This window comes from Oryzias latipes, chromosome 4 (assembly GCF_002234675.1).
Source record: "Oryzias latipes chromosome 4, ASM223467v1".
Lineage (NCBI taxonomy): Eukaryota > Metazoa > Chordata > Actinopteri > Beloniformes > Adrianichthyidae > Oryzias > Oryzias latipes.
The window spans coordinates 16526775-16546209 of NC_019862.2; the positions used below are offsets into that span (position 1 = coordinate 16526775).

The following is a 19435-nucleotide window of genomic DNA, read 5'->3' on the forward strand; positions in this document are numbered from 1 at the left end:
TTTTCTTTTCTCTTTAATTTAAACCAAACTTGTTAATAGATGATTTTGTGGATTCAAATATCTCTCGTGTAAAACAGGTTGGGAAAACAAAAGTCGTCTTTACTCTGTGACAAAACAATAGAAAGTTATGGTTAAAATAAAGGGTGAGATTAAGGGAAAATGGCTCAAAAAGAGGGATAAATGAGAAGAAATGAAGAATGAATCAGAAATTTTATTTTTGTTGCATTCCGGAGCAGTTTACATAAGATTTTTGGTTTTTAAATAATTAAAACCTTTTGAGTAACACTAAGTATATCCCATTACTAAAGCGGATAAACATAAATAGCGGTACTTCATGTCAAAGTATTCTGAACTGTTTTGATTGATTCCTTTTTGGTCATATCTCTATTGAAGCTGCGTCATCGCACGACCATTGAATTCATTCATCAGTTTACTAATCAGCTTGATTCCTAATTGCATGCATCATCAATACATTTTTTTAATTTCGTCTTTTGGTTTAAAAAAAATCTTTTTATGTGCGTTTATATAAACTGAGCAAAGACAGAACTTTGATTATCATTATTATAGTTTCTTATAGTCGGAACAAACACAAAACACTTTTTTTTCACTTTAAAATTAACAAGAAATTGATTTTGAGAAAAATTGATTCAGGAATTTAATGAATACTTTTTGCACAATGTAAATGGAGATTGATCTAATTCCAATCACTTTTTAAAACCCAGATCTAGGTTTAACATAAGTTCTGTCTGTGCTTGAAAAAAAACCCTTTTAATGATAGAAATTAGGCTTTTACCATAATCAAACTAATCTCATAGACATCTCATTCTCTAAAACCTCAACATTTCTTTCATTGTGCTCCAAAAGAAAAAGAAAAATTCACAAATGGCTACAGCACTTTGTTTCCACAGCAACCACAATTTATTCTGTCTTGATAGGGGTCTTAACTTAATATTATAATAATAACAATAACAATAATAAAAAAAGACACAATTTAAGAAGAAATTGTGTCTGTTTGCATCACTGTGATTGTCCTCATCTTCCAGTTGTACAGGATTATCAGGTGAATCTAACCTTTCTCAAACCTTTTCCAATCTTTTAGTGAGCTCTTTTTTTTTAATTCTCTGCACTCAGGATAGGTTAACCTTCAGTCCTGTGACAGAAGGGTTGAAGGTATGAAAGGTGACTATCGTGCATGCTGGGAAAACAATTCTTTCATCTCTTATTCCATCTTTCTCTTTGACTTTCTCTCCCTGTGGATGTTGTCTTCTCTACCTGTACCTTTCTTCTTCTTCAGCTTCTCTGCTGTCAGTCTTTTCACATGTCACTTCTTCTGACCTTGAACGCTTCAAACAGCAATGGCAAACCTGAGGAGTGGTGGTTCGCTTTTTTGGTAGGATCAAGGTGAGTCTTATGTGTTGGAGTATAGGCCAAATTTAGACAAGTAAGCACAAACATCTTTCTCCTGAGCATGTTGAATGCAATGAGTGGAGAGCACATTTAAATGGATTTGAAGTCATTAAAGAGTCCAAGGAGAACACAGGTTTTGCCATTTTCTTTTTTTTTTTTTTTACACAAAGCTGATGTGGAATCACAAACTAAAGCTGGATAGAAGGCATGTATTAAATCCTGCCTCTGTACTCAGATGCAACTGCACAAAACAAATTTTTAGATCTTTCGGTGCTTATTTTCCCTATTAAATGCAAAGTCAACTTATAGGAATCGAGAAACATAAAAAATACATTTTTGAGACATTCAAAATAATCGTGGGCTCTTTGCCAAATTTATTGAACAAAAGATGACTTTTCTGCTTACTTTCCATTAATTAAGCTTTAAAATGTAACTGAAGATTTTCATTACATCAACATAGATGTTTAATAGAAATGCAATAAAATGTCTGTTTTTCTGAACTTCAGATCCACAAGTTAAACGGCCTATACCATGCAAAATTATCTCTTGAGCTTTTTGAGTATAAAAACCTGCGCTCTTATATCTATTAAAACATTTGAAAACATTTTATTTTAAAACACAAAGGTAAAGTTACCAACCAAAGGTTGCACACATTTCAGAAAAGACTTTTCTTCAAGACACATAGAAGTCTAAATATAAGTAGGGATGGGTATCGTTAAGGTTTTAACTGTACTACTACTCTTATTGATACTGCTTATCAATCCGGTTTTTTAACGATACTCTTATCGATACTTTTTGAGGATGAAAAATAAATAAATAAATAACAAATTAAGAACATAAAGTGTTTTATTTCCTCATTATGCAGAAGTGGTTAAAGTCCTCACTTCCTTGTTTCGATTCTGCTCATAAAGTTGCTTAGTTCCAACAAAAAGACCAGCTAAAGCTCATATTTAGCGGTGTAGCTTTCCGCGGGATCCGGTATCAGACCGTGAAACAAGTGAACAAACCAAGAATCTCAGAGACGCGAGTCTGTCTGGCGTTCGGCGGCTGTTTGCACTACATCTCCCATGAGGCATTGGGTTAAAGTGACAGCGTCTCTGCGCACAATGAGTCTGCCTTTGACGTCTTGAAACCACAACAAACACACGTCAGACAGTTTTTAAATCTTGTAACTTAACTTTTATTACATCATTTAGAAAAACAGCTGCAACTTCCAGCTTTTCTTCCACAATTATGACAAATATGCACGTGAGATTGCAGAGGTGCTGTACATCAATCCAGACTAAGAGTTTCTTTTTTTTTTTTTTTTTTTTTGGATGCTGGTGTGCCGCGGGATTTTTGTCAAGGTTAAAGTGTGCCGTAGCTCAAAAAAGGTTGAAAAATACTGCTCTACACAGAAAGCGCAACATACGGTCATCATAAAAGCAAGGTAACAGGATAGTAGGGGCGCCCTGACGCAAATTTAATGAATTTTACGCGGGAATGGGTGGTCTAAGTCTAGGGGAATACATTTTTTTTTTCTTTTTTGGGCGCTCACGTGTCCCCTACGAGATCGCCACTGACTGTCTTTCCAGAAAAATCCATCCCTAGATATAAGCCTGTAAGACTGTCACATTGATCCCACACTTTAAACAAAAATGGAAGACACAACCTGAGTTCAAATAGAAGAAGTCTCCTAAACTTTTACTGCTATTCCAGCTTTAAATTTCCTTGTTGGGAAAGCTCTCAGTGTGTGTTTGGTGATGGTTTCTTGCTGTACTTCTATTCCTGGTGTCGTGCAAATTAACTACGAAACCTTAAATATGACGTTCAGGATTAGAAGCATTGTCTTCCTCCTTTTAGCAGAAATTACGGAGGCACTACTAGTGCAAAATCATGGTATCTTCTAACAACAAGCAGAGGAGATTTACTAAATATACAATAATGTCAAAATAATAGCTACAAAGAAATAAAAACATCACAACTTCTAAGACAGGTGTTAGACTAAAACAGCATTGGTGCTTCTGGTAAATGCTTCAGAGGTTGCTATGGCTTCAGATGGCCACTAGATGTCCCTGTTTTTTAGATGACCTATGCTTCAAAGCTTCGAACCTGTTAAAGCGACACACAGACACTCATATCTCATGCTTGCAAATTAAAATTGTTGAAGTCCCATCGCAGTTCTGACAGCTTCCTGAAAACCAGTAGCAGTGATGGTGCTTCAGATATGCCTAAACTTAAAGCGCCACCGAACAGAAATGTCACATGACCGTTGCCGTTCCCAGGCAACTCCCTCTGCTTGCAAACTGTCTGCAGCCGTGCTTGAGAAGAACCAGCTGTTTCTGTTGATGAGCATCTATACCAACCAGCTGCTGATCTAAAAGCTCCTCAAAATGCAGACAACACTATTTGCACTTTAATGAGCTTTTTTTGCCCAGCTTGAATGTCAGGCATTGGATTGCGGCGCCAAAAGCAGCGTCGCTCCTGTGAGCCCGTATCTACTTTAAGCAGAAATGTCATCACTTTCAGAATACTGTGTTCAGGAAATTTCCGTGTTTGCATATAAAGACATATGAGGAAGCAAATGATGGTGCAGAAACATTACTTTAGGCTGGTAAAGTGTTGTTAATGAAGTCATGATTTCATAGCCAAGCCCTTTAAAAGACATCAAAATGACAAATTTGATTTTTGCAGGGGTTTTATGATGGTATAAGCTTATGTCTTTAGTTTAACATTCAAACTATTTTCATGAAATGTAAAATGTTAAAATGTTTAAATGTTTAAAGATTAAATTCAGTTTTTGGTGATTTTAACATGTTTTGTGGCATTTTTCTCATGATGGAGGACACATATCTTTATAAAAACTGGATAATACTAATTAAAAGACCTATGTGAACGTTTTTACAATAGATGAAAAGATGATCGGAGTGGGTCTTTAAGTGTGTTGCTTTTACGCTGTCGTTTTTTAAAATCATGACATGTGTTTGTCGTCATCTCACTGTCTCACAAAGCATTTTCCTGCAACGTAAACCTGCTAAAGTCGTTAGGAGCGTTTTCTTTTGGATAGCACTTTTCCTAAAGAGTGCACTGTTTCTTTAAGAGTGGGTACCAACTGATTTTACAAAAGCCCTCGTGTTTCACCTCACAGCTTGTTCCGAGGAAACCCAAAGAAACAGATTTCACACCATCGCTCAGTGGGAAGCTGGACAACCTCCTGTACAGCTAAAGGATTTTTAATTTGTTCTGTATCATAGCCAGAACAGAACATAGAGCAGAACAGCAAAGGGCTATTAATCTCAAGAGCTTAGCTTCCAATGCTGTCTGACAGGGGTTCTCTTCACATACACACAGAGAGCCAGACATGATGGATGCCCCACCTTTGGTTTGCTTCTTATCATCATTGCGTGGGCAGGAAAGAGAATACTAATAAAAAAAAAACTACTGTTCACATTTGGCCTCCTGCTTTCCTCTGACTTCTTCTATTCTCTCCTTTGGCTGTTTCAACCTTTTCCCCACATTTGCTTTTGATGGAGTCAAACAAAACTAAAATACTCCCATAGTAGTTGTATTGATTGCTAAAACTCTCCCCTTGCCTCATAGAAAATAGACAGTTCGTTTTCTGTGTTTTTTTCTTTTTGGCTGAGGGGGGCATTCTTAATCAATCAGGTCTCTCTCATTTTTATCTTTTCCTAAATCGTTTAAGAACCAACACTTTCCATCCTCCCACTGTGCGAAACCCTCTAAGAAAAAACCTCCATGAGTTTAATAAAGTAAAAACAGCCATCGCGTGTATTAGTCATCAAAAGCAAACACGTTGTTCCTGCAGCATTTTATTTACATCTCTGATAAGGAAGACAAAAATAGCAAATTCAAGTCTAAGACCTCTTAAAGTCACTAGATTTGGCTCACACATGTCTTTAAATAAGCATCGGTGATGGAAATCCACTGTAGGAAACATTTACCTGAAGACACAAATCAAATTGGAGTAACTTTTCATCTCAAAATTAAAAAAACTGCAAGAAATTTAGCCCAAAATCATTATATATATAATCTTTTGAAGTTATTGGGGCATTTAGTTTTCAGCCATCAAAGATGGTTTTACCCGAGCTTCTATTTACAACCTTGGGAAGCATTTAAAGTGCAGAGATCCAGAGCTGTTTGAGGATTTTCCAGATGTCTGTATTAGCACACACTGAAAGCTCTTTGACGGCACAGACTAGGCTGTGCCACTGCCTATATACTAGTCTTGATTCGCTCTCGTACCTCAAAGACGGTGAGGGCGAAGGGGTGTCCTAGGTGGTGATGGGAAGACAGCAACACTTTACGGTTCCCGCCGCTCAGATCCACGCTGGACAGCAGGTGCAGCTTGGAGTCCACCCAATAAAGTCGCCTGTTAGACAAATCTGACAAGATGTGGGGGGAGTTTAAAACATGAATAAAATCAGGGGTTGAGAAGAAAAAAAGAAAGAGAAAAGAAGAGGTCACTTGGCTACGAAAGGCATCAGACTGAGGTATATGAACATAATGGCCGAGTAGCTGCACCATCAATCTTCTCTGACATGACGGCTGAGAAAACCCACACGCCATTGTGATATTCCTGTTTGACTTGCCTGCAGGGAGGCGGGAATATTTGGACCCTTCAACAAATTCATTACTTTCGGTGGACCGTCTTTAAAAGATGCTGTTTGTATCAGAATCCACAAGAGTTTACAAAAAGCCTGCAACATTTCAGCTGTGGTGATGATGGCCTTCATATGGTGGATTCTTTTATTCATCTATTTTCAGACTATGCGAAATTTGACATAAAGGACAAATAAAGTGGGATTTTCACATTGTTTTCATAAGTTGAAAAAACATGACTAAAGACCTACTTTGATGAAAATTGTGTTTTTTGTGTTTTTAACATGGCATTTTTTAGCTTAAAATTGCATTTCTGAGTATTTATTTACTCACTTTGTTGTTAATCAGGAGCAGACGAAAAAATGCCATTTGAAAAAGCTTGTAATTGTGACGTAGATGCTACTACGGCAAGCCAAAAGCTCAAAGCTCAGCTCCTTTTTACATCTTTGTTTTCCTCATCCGAGCTGGCATCTGGCTCCAGCTGGATAGCTCCAATATTGCTCGCCATTTTTGTTGCACCCCCACCACTAATGGTTGGGGGTGTTGCTCTGCACCAACAGCCTCGCCTACAACTCAGAGGCGAATTTCCAATGAACTCCTGCGGCACTGGAGAAAACTATATCGTACAAAACAACACTTTTTATGTGGCCAAAAAACAGTAAAATCATAATTTCAAGAAAACTGGGAACATTTTTAAACTAGATCAAAAGATGATCAGGGTGGGTCTTTAAAGAAAAAAAATCAAAGCAAATTTGCCAAGAATTTGGCAACTATAAACACGTGCTTAATCCCCTTAGCAGTCACAGGGTTGCTGGAGCCTATCCCAACCGCTATCGGGCAAAGACGGTGGATATTTGCCAGCCTTTCATAGGGTTTAACATAGATATTTCATGTAAAAGTCAAGTTATTAATGTAAAAGCATAAAAACTGTTTCAAAATTTAAATGGAGGTTGAACTTCAAAACTGACTTGTCAATGAACACACGCTGTACTGAGATGCAGTGTGTGAGTATCTGTGAGGGCTACAAATCCAAATTGTATTATTTTATATTGCATTAAAATGTATTAAAATTGCTGTTGTTTTTCCAAACTACAGAAAAAAAAACCCATCATTTTCCTTCCTGGCTTCCAAATCAGTCTCTGGCTCTCTATGATATTTCGATCGAAGGAAAATAATCCCCCCCCACCTCCCACAGAAGTGCAGTGCAGTCGGGGCCTGCTCCCTCATCTGCTTTATTTTAAAAAGAATTTGTTTTCATACAGATGCACGACACCTCAATTCCACAGAGCGAGGCAGCTGAGGGGCTTTTATTTTTCCTCAGGCAAAAGCGACCAAGAGAAATTGGCTGGTGCAGCGGAGGGAGTTGAAAAGGATGACGGGAGGTATCGACAGCACAGACAGCACTGGCTTATTAATTCGTGGACCCATACTCGCTGTTTTGATTGATGAGAGCCAGGCCCAAACTGAACCCTAACAATAAGAGCTTCATCTAACTGCAGCACTCCCAGAACATTTTCCATCCTCAACTCAAGCGGTTTATTTCCGTTCCTTGTAGAATCTCTACTGATGTCTTTTTTTTGGTCAAATTGATTACTTTTGCAAGTAAAAATAGGCAATTTTTAAGTATTGTTTGTACGTTTTTTTTCTTTTTTTGGTGTATAGGTTGAGTTTTTTTTGGCCAGGGTTGCGACTTTTACTCGGAAGCAAGATGTGATTTAAAAATATATATATATATATCGGCTCATATATCCGTTATTTTCCCACTAACAACCGGTTGCTGTTCAGCAGTTGTTTCCCACTAACCATCGCTAAAGGACACTGTAGTCGTGTGTATCAATATTTGCTACCGACAGCAACAGACGAAGCGCCATCCAAAACAAACATGGAGGAGAATCAGATCGTTCTTTTTTTTAACTTTATGATATTCTTCTTATTTGCATCCTGAAATTATTATTCTTGTTTTGATTTTTTCCTTCCTCAGACTAATGCGGGACAGCAAGTCGTCAAACAAAAGTACAGCTGTACTCAGTGGTCGAACACTCATAGGGAGATTACAGGTTCAGTTCCCGCTTTGCCCGCCTATGTGCTGAAGTGTCTTTGGGCAAGACACTGAACCTCACATTGCTCCTGGTAGTTATAGGTTGGTACCAGTGTTTGGCAGCAGAGCAGCTATCAGTGCATGAATGTGAATGTATGAATGTGACTGGAAAGGCCTTTGGGACTTAAAGGAAGGTGTATATACAGTATATATTTATAAGGTGTATATATATATTTATGTGTATACTCAATTTCTTACCTAGAGTGATTCCATTGGGCCACTCGATGTGATCAGACACCAGAACTTGTCTGTCCACCCCATTCATCCCAGCTTTTTCGATCTTTGCATGCTCTCCCCAGTCTGACCAGTACATAAATCTGTGAGAAATAAGTTGGATTAAAAAAACATGCATCTGCATATGCAACTTCAATGTCAAGACCCACCATGTGTGATATCCAACAATGCTCTCAGGTCATGTTTCTGTCTACTTTTGAAAAAGCCTTGCAGACTCTAAAGGATGGCAGAGAGTGTGCAGAGCAGCACAAGCTGGGAACTTATGAATATGTTTGTCCAGGAGAAACATTAAAACTCTGTCATTTGCATGTATTTTATGCAAGCCTGGCTTTGTGGATATGTGAGAACATTCCCTCAGGGAGCTCGAGACATCGCAAATGATGAGTAGAGAAAAAAAATAATAGAAAGAGTTGCGTCGCCTCTCTGAAAAATTGTTAAAATGCTTAATATACCAGATGGCAGAGCACGAAGACAAGAATTTCAATGGATCTGCAAACTGTTTTGGGTAAACTAGTGATTTTATTTATTTTGTCTATGAAGTCATTCTTGCTCACTATTAGAAAATAACAATATATTTTTGAATCAATCTTTCTGATATCTACTTATCCTTCGTCCATTTGTCCAAATAATGATCGACACAAAACAAAGAAAAAAAACAAAAAACTTTTTGACTCACCCTTGGTGTGGATCCACTGCGATGGCGCGCGGTTCGCTCAGCTCTGTAGCTATAAGCACTTTCCTCTTCCTGCCGTCTCCCGTGGCGACAGAGATGCTCTTGTTGCCTGAGTCGGTCCAGTAAATGTTCTTATGGACCCAGTCCACGGCCAGACCCTCAGGGGAGTGCAGCGAGTCAATCAGAGTCACCTGCTGCGAAGAGTCACTGGCCTTGTTGATGTAAGCACTGGTAAATGAAAAGGAAAGAAAGTTTGTTGCTTAAAACATTACAATATGCAATTGTTCTGCTCTTTATTGCATCACTCATATTCATTTTAGTCGCTTATAAAAAATCAGCATTGTAAAAAAAAATTGGAAAATGTCACTTTTTACATTTTTTACACGGATAAAAATATCTCTTTTTTTCCAGAAGAGGATGGGCAAGTTCATAGAGTGAGGGATGGACAATAGATTGATACTTCCAAGCAAATCTTCCTGACGATTGTCAGTGCCACCGTTTTCCACACACACACTCTTCCTATGCGACTGTGTAGTGGTAACGCTGCTGCTCCGTAACTGACAGAAAATCCAGAAAGGAGGTTCCTGTCTGTTCTTTTACGCCTCAGGGTGTGAAATGTAAATCCAACACCTGTCTCCCACAGGGGGGAAACTGAAGTGAGGGCTGGAGCAAAGTGGTGGAAATCTCTCCTTTTATTGATGTGACAGAGGGCCATCTCTGATCTGAAGTGAAGATCAGACCACTCTGAGAGAAAGACAATTGGCCTTTTTTTTTTCTTTACACACAGTGCAAACCCACCCCTCTGTGTTAATCCCAAACCAGATCTGAGTCTCATCCTAGAGGGAAATATTGCTATTCACAAATATTGGGAGGCATTGCCATCATTTGATTAGGTTCTTTGTATGAAACTCTGAATTTTCTGGTAGATGTGGCCTGGAAGAAAAAAGGCTACAGGAAGCAGCAGAGACTGGGACAGACTAACATTTTTTGCTTTCCACATTAGCCATGTAATTTTCATTTTCATTTGAACAAGATAAAAATACAACATGATAATACAGACAAAAAACACACAAGCTGGAGCATACAGTAAAGTGATAAAAGCTTTTAATAGGTTAATTTTGGACTTGTGATGTAGATGTACAACAAAAAATGATATATTTGCATCTGCCTTGGTGTTAAAATTACAAATAATAATCATAAAATGCTCCAAAATATAGAGGTTTTCTGCTCTATAGCCTCAAATGCAGAGCCCACTGGAATTTTAAGCAATTTAAGAAATTCTCGTCTGCAAAATGTTGTTCAAACTATAGAATTATTGCCTCTATCTCTAATGTGTTTTCAATTGTCCATAAGATGCAAAAAGCAAGGGGTGGGAACATTTTGCAACTAACTGGAGATGACAATTTCAGATCTCAAACAACCTGTGCACGATCTGCAGCCACATTTTGGCCAGATTTTCTTCACTTGAAAATAATAGAGTACCAATTAGGACCAATAAAAACATGTAGAGATTGTTCATGTCATACAAATCTTAAGTCTCAAACCAATGACATGCTAGTATTGTTAAGATAGAATGAAAAGATTCAACCGTAACAGCAGATATAATGTCACCAATTTCCCAAAGTAAAAAGTTGAACCTGAACCACCACAGAGGGAGAAACATTGCAGGTTAATCCTATGGATCATGTGTTTGGTTAAGCAAGAGCTTTTCCTTTCATTTGATGTTCCCAAAAGTAAATGTAAAGAAATTCCTCATTTATATTCAGGGAAAACATATCCTGAAACAAAAATAAAACAGAGGATAATTATTTCATGATGTCCCTGAGAAAAAGACGAATACTGAACTACGTCTGTAAAAGTTGACCATTGCTTGGCAGCATCAGCAAACTCAAGTAAACATCAGATTTTTTCAGTGTGAATCCTCTGTAACAAACTCACATGAGCTTGGAATTGTGTGAACACAGCAGTAAACGTACAAATATAACTGACAATATGATGTATCTTTTTTGGTATTTGTTACTACAATCTTGTTTGAGTGTGTCGCATAAACACACACACATTTATTTGCAGCTTTGAAAATAGAGTTCACTTTGAAGAATGACTTTATTTGTCCTTTCCTTGTCACAAGCCCCTGAGTGCAGTTTCCCTGACCAAATTTAGAAGATTAAAAAGGTGTGTGAGTGCTTTTGTATGTGTGAGTAATGATTGTGATTATTGAGACAGTAAAATTAGTGGGAGCATATGGCTCAACAAGGATGATAGAAGGCCCTTCCATCTACCTGTGTGTGTGTGTGTGTGTGTGTGTGAAGGACAAACGGCTCCGCCCTTTGCCATCAGTCAAATGACACAGCCCTCCAGGTGAGTGTGCCTCACAAGCAGAACCGTGACAGCTTCAAAGAGAAAGGACAGATACACCTGACAGATAATAATCGACTGGCTGAAAACTGCTCTAAACTTCAGAGCTCTTGGGTCTGGGCATCATCATCATCATCATCATCATCATCCTCCTGCTGCTCTGTGAAATTAACTAAAAGATACCGAGCATTGAGTCAAGAATGTTTTTCTTTTCCCAGCAGAAAAGCAGCTGACTGATGCAGTTTCCTTTTTTCACTTCTGTACAGCACAAACATGGATGGATGAAAGCAGGTGGGCATCTGCGTTTACCTGTATATTTTACGGTGATAGAGATCACACCAGAACATCTTGTTGGTGGACACGTCCACATCCAGGGCCACAGCGTTCTTCAGAGTGGGGACGACCTGCGTGTACTCACTCCTGAGCAGGTCAATGCGGCGGATTTCATGGCGGTTGGTGAACATCAGGTATGGACTGTTTCCTAATGATGGGGGAGGGGGAGGGGGGATATGCAGCATGATTATTTATGAGCGGATACTTTTTTATGGTCTGTATTTAATATTGGATGATGGAGGTCAGGGCGGCCTTGAAGCTAAGGAAGATAGAAAATCATTGAAAGATTCCCAAAGGTCAATGCACAAAAGAGATTTTTTAAATGTATTAAATAAAAATGTAGAGGTTTATGATTAAATTTGTGATGTTGCAGTTGTTTGGCAGAAACGGCAGTGATATTTAACATGTAAATGACTACTTAATAGCACATTAGGCCACTTTTTAATCATAAAGTGATTAGTAATTAGAATTAAGTCAATTATCCAATAATTGTTTAAACGCAATATTATATCAATGAATCTGTGCTTGTTTTTTTTTTACAAAGAAATATTTCGCCTCCACTAAAGTATATCTCTCATATTATAATATATGATATTCTAAACAGCCCAATAAGATACATAAACCTTTTTTTTATCTGGAAATGTGTTGGTATTTTATAATATCATTAATTTTTTAAAGAATCTCCTCAGAAGGAGCAAAAGCAGAGTCACTGCTTTCAAAGTGAATCTTTCATTATAAATGAGCCAAGGATCCCTTACAGTTTGACTTTTAAGAGAGGTTTTTTTTTATATATAAAAGAAATGCCTATTCACCAACTGTTTTGGTGCAATAGAAAATCTATTCAAAAAGGCAGCAATTCTAGATGACCATGTCGCAGCAGCATCAATGTGAGATGGAGAGACGGAGTATTCGATCTGCTTTCTGCTCCCATTCACACCACACTCGTTTTAGTCTTTTATAACTTCCCAAGCACAGAGCCGTTGACCACATTCTGTCATTTTGTGGAGCTGTTACTCATAGGTTTACATAAACAGATCACTGAAGTGGGAGTAATGGGCTGAGCGAATGGAGCTACAGTCTAAATTGTTTGTTCAGGGGCATTTTTGCTTTGAGTTTCTGTCTTTAGATAAGATTCTAACTCAAAGATTTACTAAGATTCAAGTTCATTATTTTTACAGATCTATAAATACAGGTATTGAACTGGGGGATCAGAAGTGCAAAGATAGCAAATGCAAAATAAAATACTAAAAAAAATCCATGTCAAATAACTGAAATAAAATGATCTCCTTTTAGCTTTTATGTCACACTTACAAGCTTTTTCCAAATGCATTTTTTGTCTGCTCCTGATTCACAGTGATTTGAATAAAGAAATACTCAGAAATGCAATTTTAAGCTTAATTTTCTTAATATATGTCCTCCATCGTGAGAAAAATGGTACAAGAACATGGAAACACAGAAAACACAACTTTCATCTGAGCTGGTCTTTAACTCTTTACAGCCCACAAGCTAAACTTAACGTCCGCAAGCTAATTTCAGCTCACAGCTTTTTACTCAGTCTTCTAAAACTGGCTGTTCCTGGTGCACTGACCATGAACCAGGTGCGCTATCGTACATTTGTGAGCGTGTAAAGAGATATCTTTATCTCCACAGAGGCAGAGCAAATTTCCAACCGGAATCAAGAGAAAGCCACATGTAATTTCAAAATCTAAAAACAGGAAGGTTTTCATAGAAAGCAATTAAAACAGACTTTCAAAAAAAAAAAAATTAGAAAAGGGGACGTCTTCTTTGTTTGGGGGCTGTGATGGTAGTGAGGGAGGATGAGAGAAATGTGAAGGCCAGTGTTGATGATTGTTTTTTTTGGTTCGTTTTTATGTTTTTTACTGAAGGTTTGATTGTTTTTGTGAGGTGAAGCACTAATTTAAATGAAGTCCTACAAACTACAAAAAAATTGGAAAAATAGGGAAAAAGAATGATCCAGCTGTTGAAATGCAGAGTCCACAGTCATAAAAGCTTCTTTAAAAAAATAAATAAATGAATAAATAAAATAAATAAAACTTCTATTGGTAGCTTTATTTTGAGTGAACAATAGTCTCTTGGATTTTTTTTTTTATATCTCTACAAGTTAAAAGTCAACAAGCAAGTCTGTCTCCAATAACAGAGACTTTCATTTGACACTAATAATTTAAAATAAAGTCATTGGTAAAATTGTTTTTTTCATACTTTTCATTTATTGGAAAAGTTTTCTGATTGACTAAACCTCACTTGTGGTGAAACTAGAATTAGCTTTTGCTTCATACATAACCAATTGAGGCTGTACATGACTGTACAATGGTGAAGCTTCATTTTTTTAACAAATTACTTCAGGTTATAATATTTTATTTCGTTTTTATTTTTTTCTCGTTATCAGACAGTAAAGAATAAATTTTTTTTTTTCCTTCAGCCAAAACGTCACAGATTTGATTATTTTTTTTTTTTTTGCATCAGGGTTTAGATGATCCTTATCACAATTCCTTTTTTGCACACCTCACTCAAAAATAACACTCTCCAAAAACAAAGATGTTCTCACTTCTTCTTTAAAACATATACAATAACGTTTTTACATTTCTGCTTCTGTTAGGATGAAATAATTTCCCCCTGACTAGATTTGTAGGCATAAATCTCACCAGATGAGAGAGATGGAATGGAATAGAGCCAGGAAGAGACGGGGAGATGAAAATGTGATGAATACAGGCACTGGCATGGAGGAATGAAGAGTGAGAGGATGTAATTAGAGGGGAGAAAAATAACATATCAACTGACAGTGGGGTTAGAAACTCAGTCAGTGAAGTGAAGGAAGAAAACAGGATGGAAAAAATAAAACACAAGCATGTGTGTTAAGGCAGGAGTGGGCCCTAGTTTTCCAAACCCCAGGTTGACATTTGAGGCAATATAACTTCTTTGTTTTTAAGTAATAAATTACTGTTTTCTTAGGCCGCAGCAAAATAAAGATGTTTTTCTACAAAACTGTATACTTAATATTCATGTAAATCCAACGCAGCAACAGGCGGATATAATAAAAAAGACATGCTTCCCCCAAAAAACTTTTAATCTGAAGGACCACCTCGGGGATGCTCTTCCATGTTAGCCAATTAAGATAAGCTTGATATGATAAATACGGGCTGGGGAACGCTGTTAGGTACTGATCTGGTTTGCACCTTAGCAGATGTTTATGTTATGAAGTTGGCAAAGAAAAAAGCCAGAATCCAAAATGATAAGAAATTCTGCAGCTTCAGGGAAATTTTCAGATGCAACAAGACTTTATGGAGCCACATGGGGGGGCAATAATGGAGGGCTGTTTCAGGGGCATGTGAGAGCTTGGGATTGGGAGAAGCAAAGCGAGTAAAAGATGACCTGGTTTTTCTGAGGCATAAAATTCAAGATGACATACTTCTTGCATTTATTAAACAAGACTGCATTTTGAAAAACAAGGGAAAATGTAGGGATGTACAGAATGAGATCACTGATTGAAGTTACATTGTTAGTTGCACATCATCAAACCTTTTGTAGATCTGTAAGACTCTTATCTCTCCCGTGTGCAGTTCTAGTCGTGAATCAAATAAAGGTTTTGTCAATTGTTAAAAATAATACTAAGCTCTTATTAAAGAACTATTTAAGATAAATTTAAATCTAGATCAAATTGCAACAGAAAAGATGACAAGACCCACGAGTTAAGAGTTTTTAAGATCACAGTGCTTTTGAGAGGCAAAAAAACTAATTCCAAGTATAATCTTATGTTCAGTGGAATACGGATGTTCCTCCACACAATTAGAAAAGGATAAACAGTGCGTTTTCACAGTGTGATATCAGATGCATGGTGTAAACATGTATCTAAACAAAAAAAAAAAAATTGTGGCAGAACTTCAGGTATATTTACATTTACAGTGAGTATCTATTCAGGTTCTTGTAATCCTAGTTAAGTGAACATATTCTACAGGTTCCCAGCATTTCTGTTGGTGTTCTAGTGTTTAATGCTACATGAAAATAAACTTTTCAAAAACGCTCTTGAGTTTTAGGGCCATCCAAAATCTCTATTTTAATTTACATTTATATACATATATATATATACATACATACATATCCATACATACATACATATATATATATATATATATATATATATATATATATATATATATATATATGAGATAAAGTCATAAAATTTTGAGAAAAAGTTGTAAAATGAGAACAATTACAAAGGAATATAAGGGCCTCCATTAATATATACTTTTTTGAGAATAAAGCCATAAAAATATGAAAAAAAAGTCCAAATTTGACAAGAATATAGTCAGAAATTTCAGAAAAAGTCAACTTTGCAAGAACCAAATAATAATTTCCTAACTTAAAAAGTTGAAATTTTACAAGAAAAAAGTCACGCTTTTTCTCAAATCAAGATGGAATTTCATGAGAATCAAAAGTAAAGCATATTCAGCGATATCTAAAAGCTGTTAATGTCTATCACATTTCTTTAAATTGTATGCAAATTGTAAATAAATAAACTGGTAATGTTTGAATATCATTGTTGAAAAATGTTTAAAGCTAAATGCAAGCTAAAGAAAAACATGTTTTGATGTAGAATTCTTCTCATAATATGACACATTTATTTTCATAAAATGTCCACTTTTTGTGTAATTCTTTCATTAAATGTTTACTTTTCTATCATATTTTTACAACCTTATTCCCATGTATTTGTTTTTCTTATGCTTCCCCTATACCCTGTCTCTACACTCTTGCATGTCACTGGATTACATTGTCTGTTTTATTTTACCGTGTTTATTCTTGTTGGTTTTTGCACATAAAAGTGACAATAAATTGAGCACATGTCACTATATTTTGTTTTTTTAATTTGGAAATCCATGAACGAACTAGCAAAATGATTCACACTATACATATTTATAAGTCACCTGGACAAGGGCGGTGCTCCCTGTCTCAAAAGGTTCACAGAGACATTAAGCAATCAATTTTTATGCTACTTAGTTCAGGAGTGATGACATATTTTCCGCTTTAAGTACTCTCATTACAGACCAGTTTACCCCACAATGACTTTACCTAAGACCATAATTACTTATTAGACTCTCTGTCTGCTTCTTCTCCTTCAGCAAAGTTAATTCATCGTGTAAGTCTGGCCCATTTAAACCTGTAAAGGACCGACACACACGGATATTTTACCATTAGTTCTTAATCTTCCTTTTTAGTGATGCTTTGATAAGTCCTAACACAGCTAAAGTCAAACAGGAGTCATGGATTCCTTCACTAAACTAGTTATTTGGTTTCTTTTGTTCTGAATACTTGCACCATTGCTCATCAACATAAAGTAATCGTCACCAAATTAAGAAGAACCTTTGCTGTGTTCTTCTTGATTCACACTGTTAGTCTATATGGTATTGTGGGTGTTGCACAACAAAATAGGGTAAAAATTATCTAAAAACTACAGTTTTGAGTTGAGGTCTAAATCGTTTTAAGTGGACAAACAACCAATTTCATGGCAATGAAGAATTCCTTTCTCAGAAATGGGGTTTATCAGCTGCATCTCTGTGGGGGCTGGGTTTCATTTTCATTCAAAACACAGCTCACTGCTCTCTGTAAAACCAACAAAGGTTACAAACCCTGCCTGTGCCCCGCTGCGAGTACAGGCTTATTTCTCACACGGCATCGGTGTTGATGCCCCTCTGACGGCTGCAAATTTGTCGTTAGTGAGGACAGCAGAAAAAAGACGGCAAATATTTATCTTTGCACAGATTGCAGTGCAAACCATGCACACAAAGGAACAGCCACACAGTGTGAGAATAGCATAGAGCTTCACTTGGTAGCTAGGGGTGCTGGAATGATGGGTAATTGGTGTTTATATAAGACGAGACCTCAAAGTATGATTATAGCTCAGTATATGTCCGTTCATGGATGTAGGTTTGGTGAGAACGTCTATCAGGGACGGTGTGCTGCGAGAAAATGCTCACCCACGGCTTTGCAGGTCTTGGAGGCTGGGTCCATCTCGTAGCCTTCGTAGCACTCGCACTTATAGTCACCTTTGTAGTTGATGCAGATTTGACTGCAGGCGTCTGGATTCTCACACTCATCTATGTCTGTGGACATAAACAAAATGGATCAAATGAAAGCCATTTGTTTTCCGTTTTCAGACATTTGTTGATTAAATTGATGAACAAATTCAGAATACTGTGTGCCAGCAGAAAACGGCATCTTCCTCTTTTATGAAGTGGACTGTATGTTAGTTTCTTATGTTAACAAACACACAAAATACGTCTTCACTGCTAGCACTGCGAATAAAACGAAGCAGCTAATATAGTAAAATAAAACACAATATCACATAGATATTTACATAGATATGGATTCCTGAAAAAATAACAGCCACATTTGCCACATTTGAAAAAATATGGTATTGTTGGCAGTTGCCTCCATAAACTGATGCTTATGTTGTACCTATGTGGTTGGTAGTGCTAGTATGCTACAGGGCTGTAACGGCTTGTAACACGTTAAAAACAAAAACAAAAATGTAGGAGAAAATTTAGCAAAAATGTGCTTTTTGAATCCTGTTGAATTGCTGTTGCATTAATGTTGTGACATACTGTAATTAAATTAGCCTGCAAAACATAAAAGTGAGGCAGGAAGATGCACCATTGTTTTACTGTAATGTTGCCTATAGTTAATCAAGATCTTGCCTTATAGTGGTCCTCTGCAGCTGCAGTTGTTTGCTCAACCAGTTTCTCTTTGGAGGATTATGGATTTTGTCTTTGCAAAGTTAAAAACTCTTGCAAAAAACAAGCTAACTGATCCGTCTGGAATCGAGAGCCTTTGTCTGCTCACAACAAAGCTAAATGTGTGGAAACTGTTATGAGTGCAGGCTTGAGATGTACAAGGGTTTATTGGTTATTTGGCTTATAAACTTGAGGAGCTTTAAGTGTAGAAAAAGTTCAGTGCAGAAGCAAGTTTGTGACCCCTAATGTAGTTTTTGATAGATAGCTTTTAGGAACTTGAGGTGAATTTAAACATTTGGCAGACTTTGTAGTACTTCTCTTGCAAATACTGTTCATACTTTGTTTACAGGAGTTGCTGTCCAGTGACATCTCAACTTCGTGCTTAATAGTCAAGTTAATCACGTAATAGAAAGTTGTCACATTATGTAAAGTCTTCTTGTTGAATGTGAACTTGGCGAATAAAAATACATATCATATGTACTAATGTTGTTTTTTTCTTACCTCCACAGGTCTTTTTGTCCAGCAGTTTGTATCCTGAAGGACAGTCGCATTCATGACCAATTCTCCGGTCCCTGCAGATGTGGGAGCAGCCACCATTGTTGTCTGCGCACTCGTTCAGACCTAGACAGAGGAGGAGACAGTCAGAGAGAAAGGGCAGAAGAACAACTAGACGGTAAAAGAAAAACTGAGGGGGAGCGTAGTCAAATATTAAATAATTCCAGCCGATTCAGACAATGTACCACATACCCACAAATCACTGCATGTGAGGGATGTTTTCGAGCAACCTGCCAGTCAAGATAATTCTATCCCTTCAAAGATATTTGTGCATATCCGAATTTTCCTTCGGTTTAGAAGCCGGTAAGTCTACAGGTAACACAAAGACACTATTATAAGGTGTTTTACATTGTGTTCATGGCTTAAAATGGCTTAAATTGGCCAAAAGCCTTCAGAACTGATCTAGTCCTCCACGCTAATTGTGTCTTACCAGGT

The 19435-nt window shown here is 37.0% G+C and overlaps 1 protein-coding gene across 6 annotated transcripts in view; it reads right to left on the reverse strand.

The window, feature by feature from the left end:
• Positions 1-19435, reverse strand: part of LOC101167610 (low-density lipoprotein receptor-related protein 8) — a 170480-nt gene that overhangs the window by 21682 nt on the left and 129363 nt on the right. For all 6 annotated transcript variants that reach the window (XM_011474155.3, XM_011474153.3, XM_023954326.1 and 3 more), the window contains exons 8-13: positions 18947-19066; positions 17690-17815; positions 11676-11847; positions 9015-9239; positions 8303-8421; positions 5650-5789 (exon numbers count right to left, since the gene is read on the reverse strand). In XM_011474155.3, coding sequence (XP_011472457.1) covers positions 5650-5789; positions 8303-8421; positions 9015-9239; positions 11676-11847; positions 17690-17815; positions 18947-19066 — 902 coding nt within the window. The remainder of the gene's footprint in view (positions 1-5649; positions 5790-8302; positions 8422-9014; positions 9240-11675; positions 11848-17689; positions 17816-18946; positions 19067-19435) is intronic.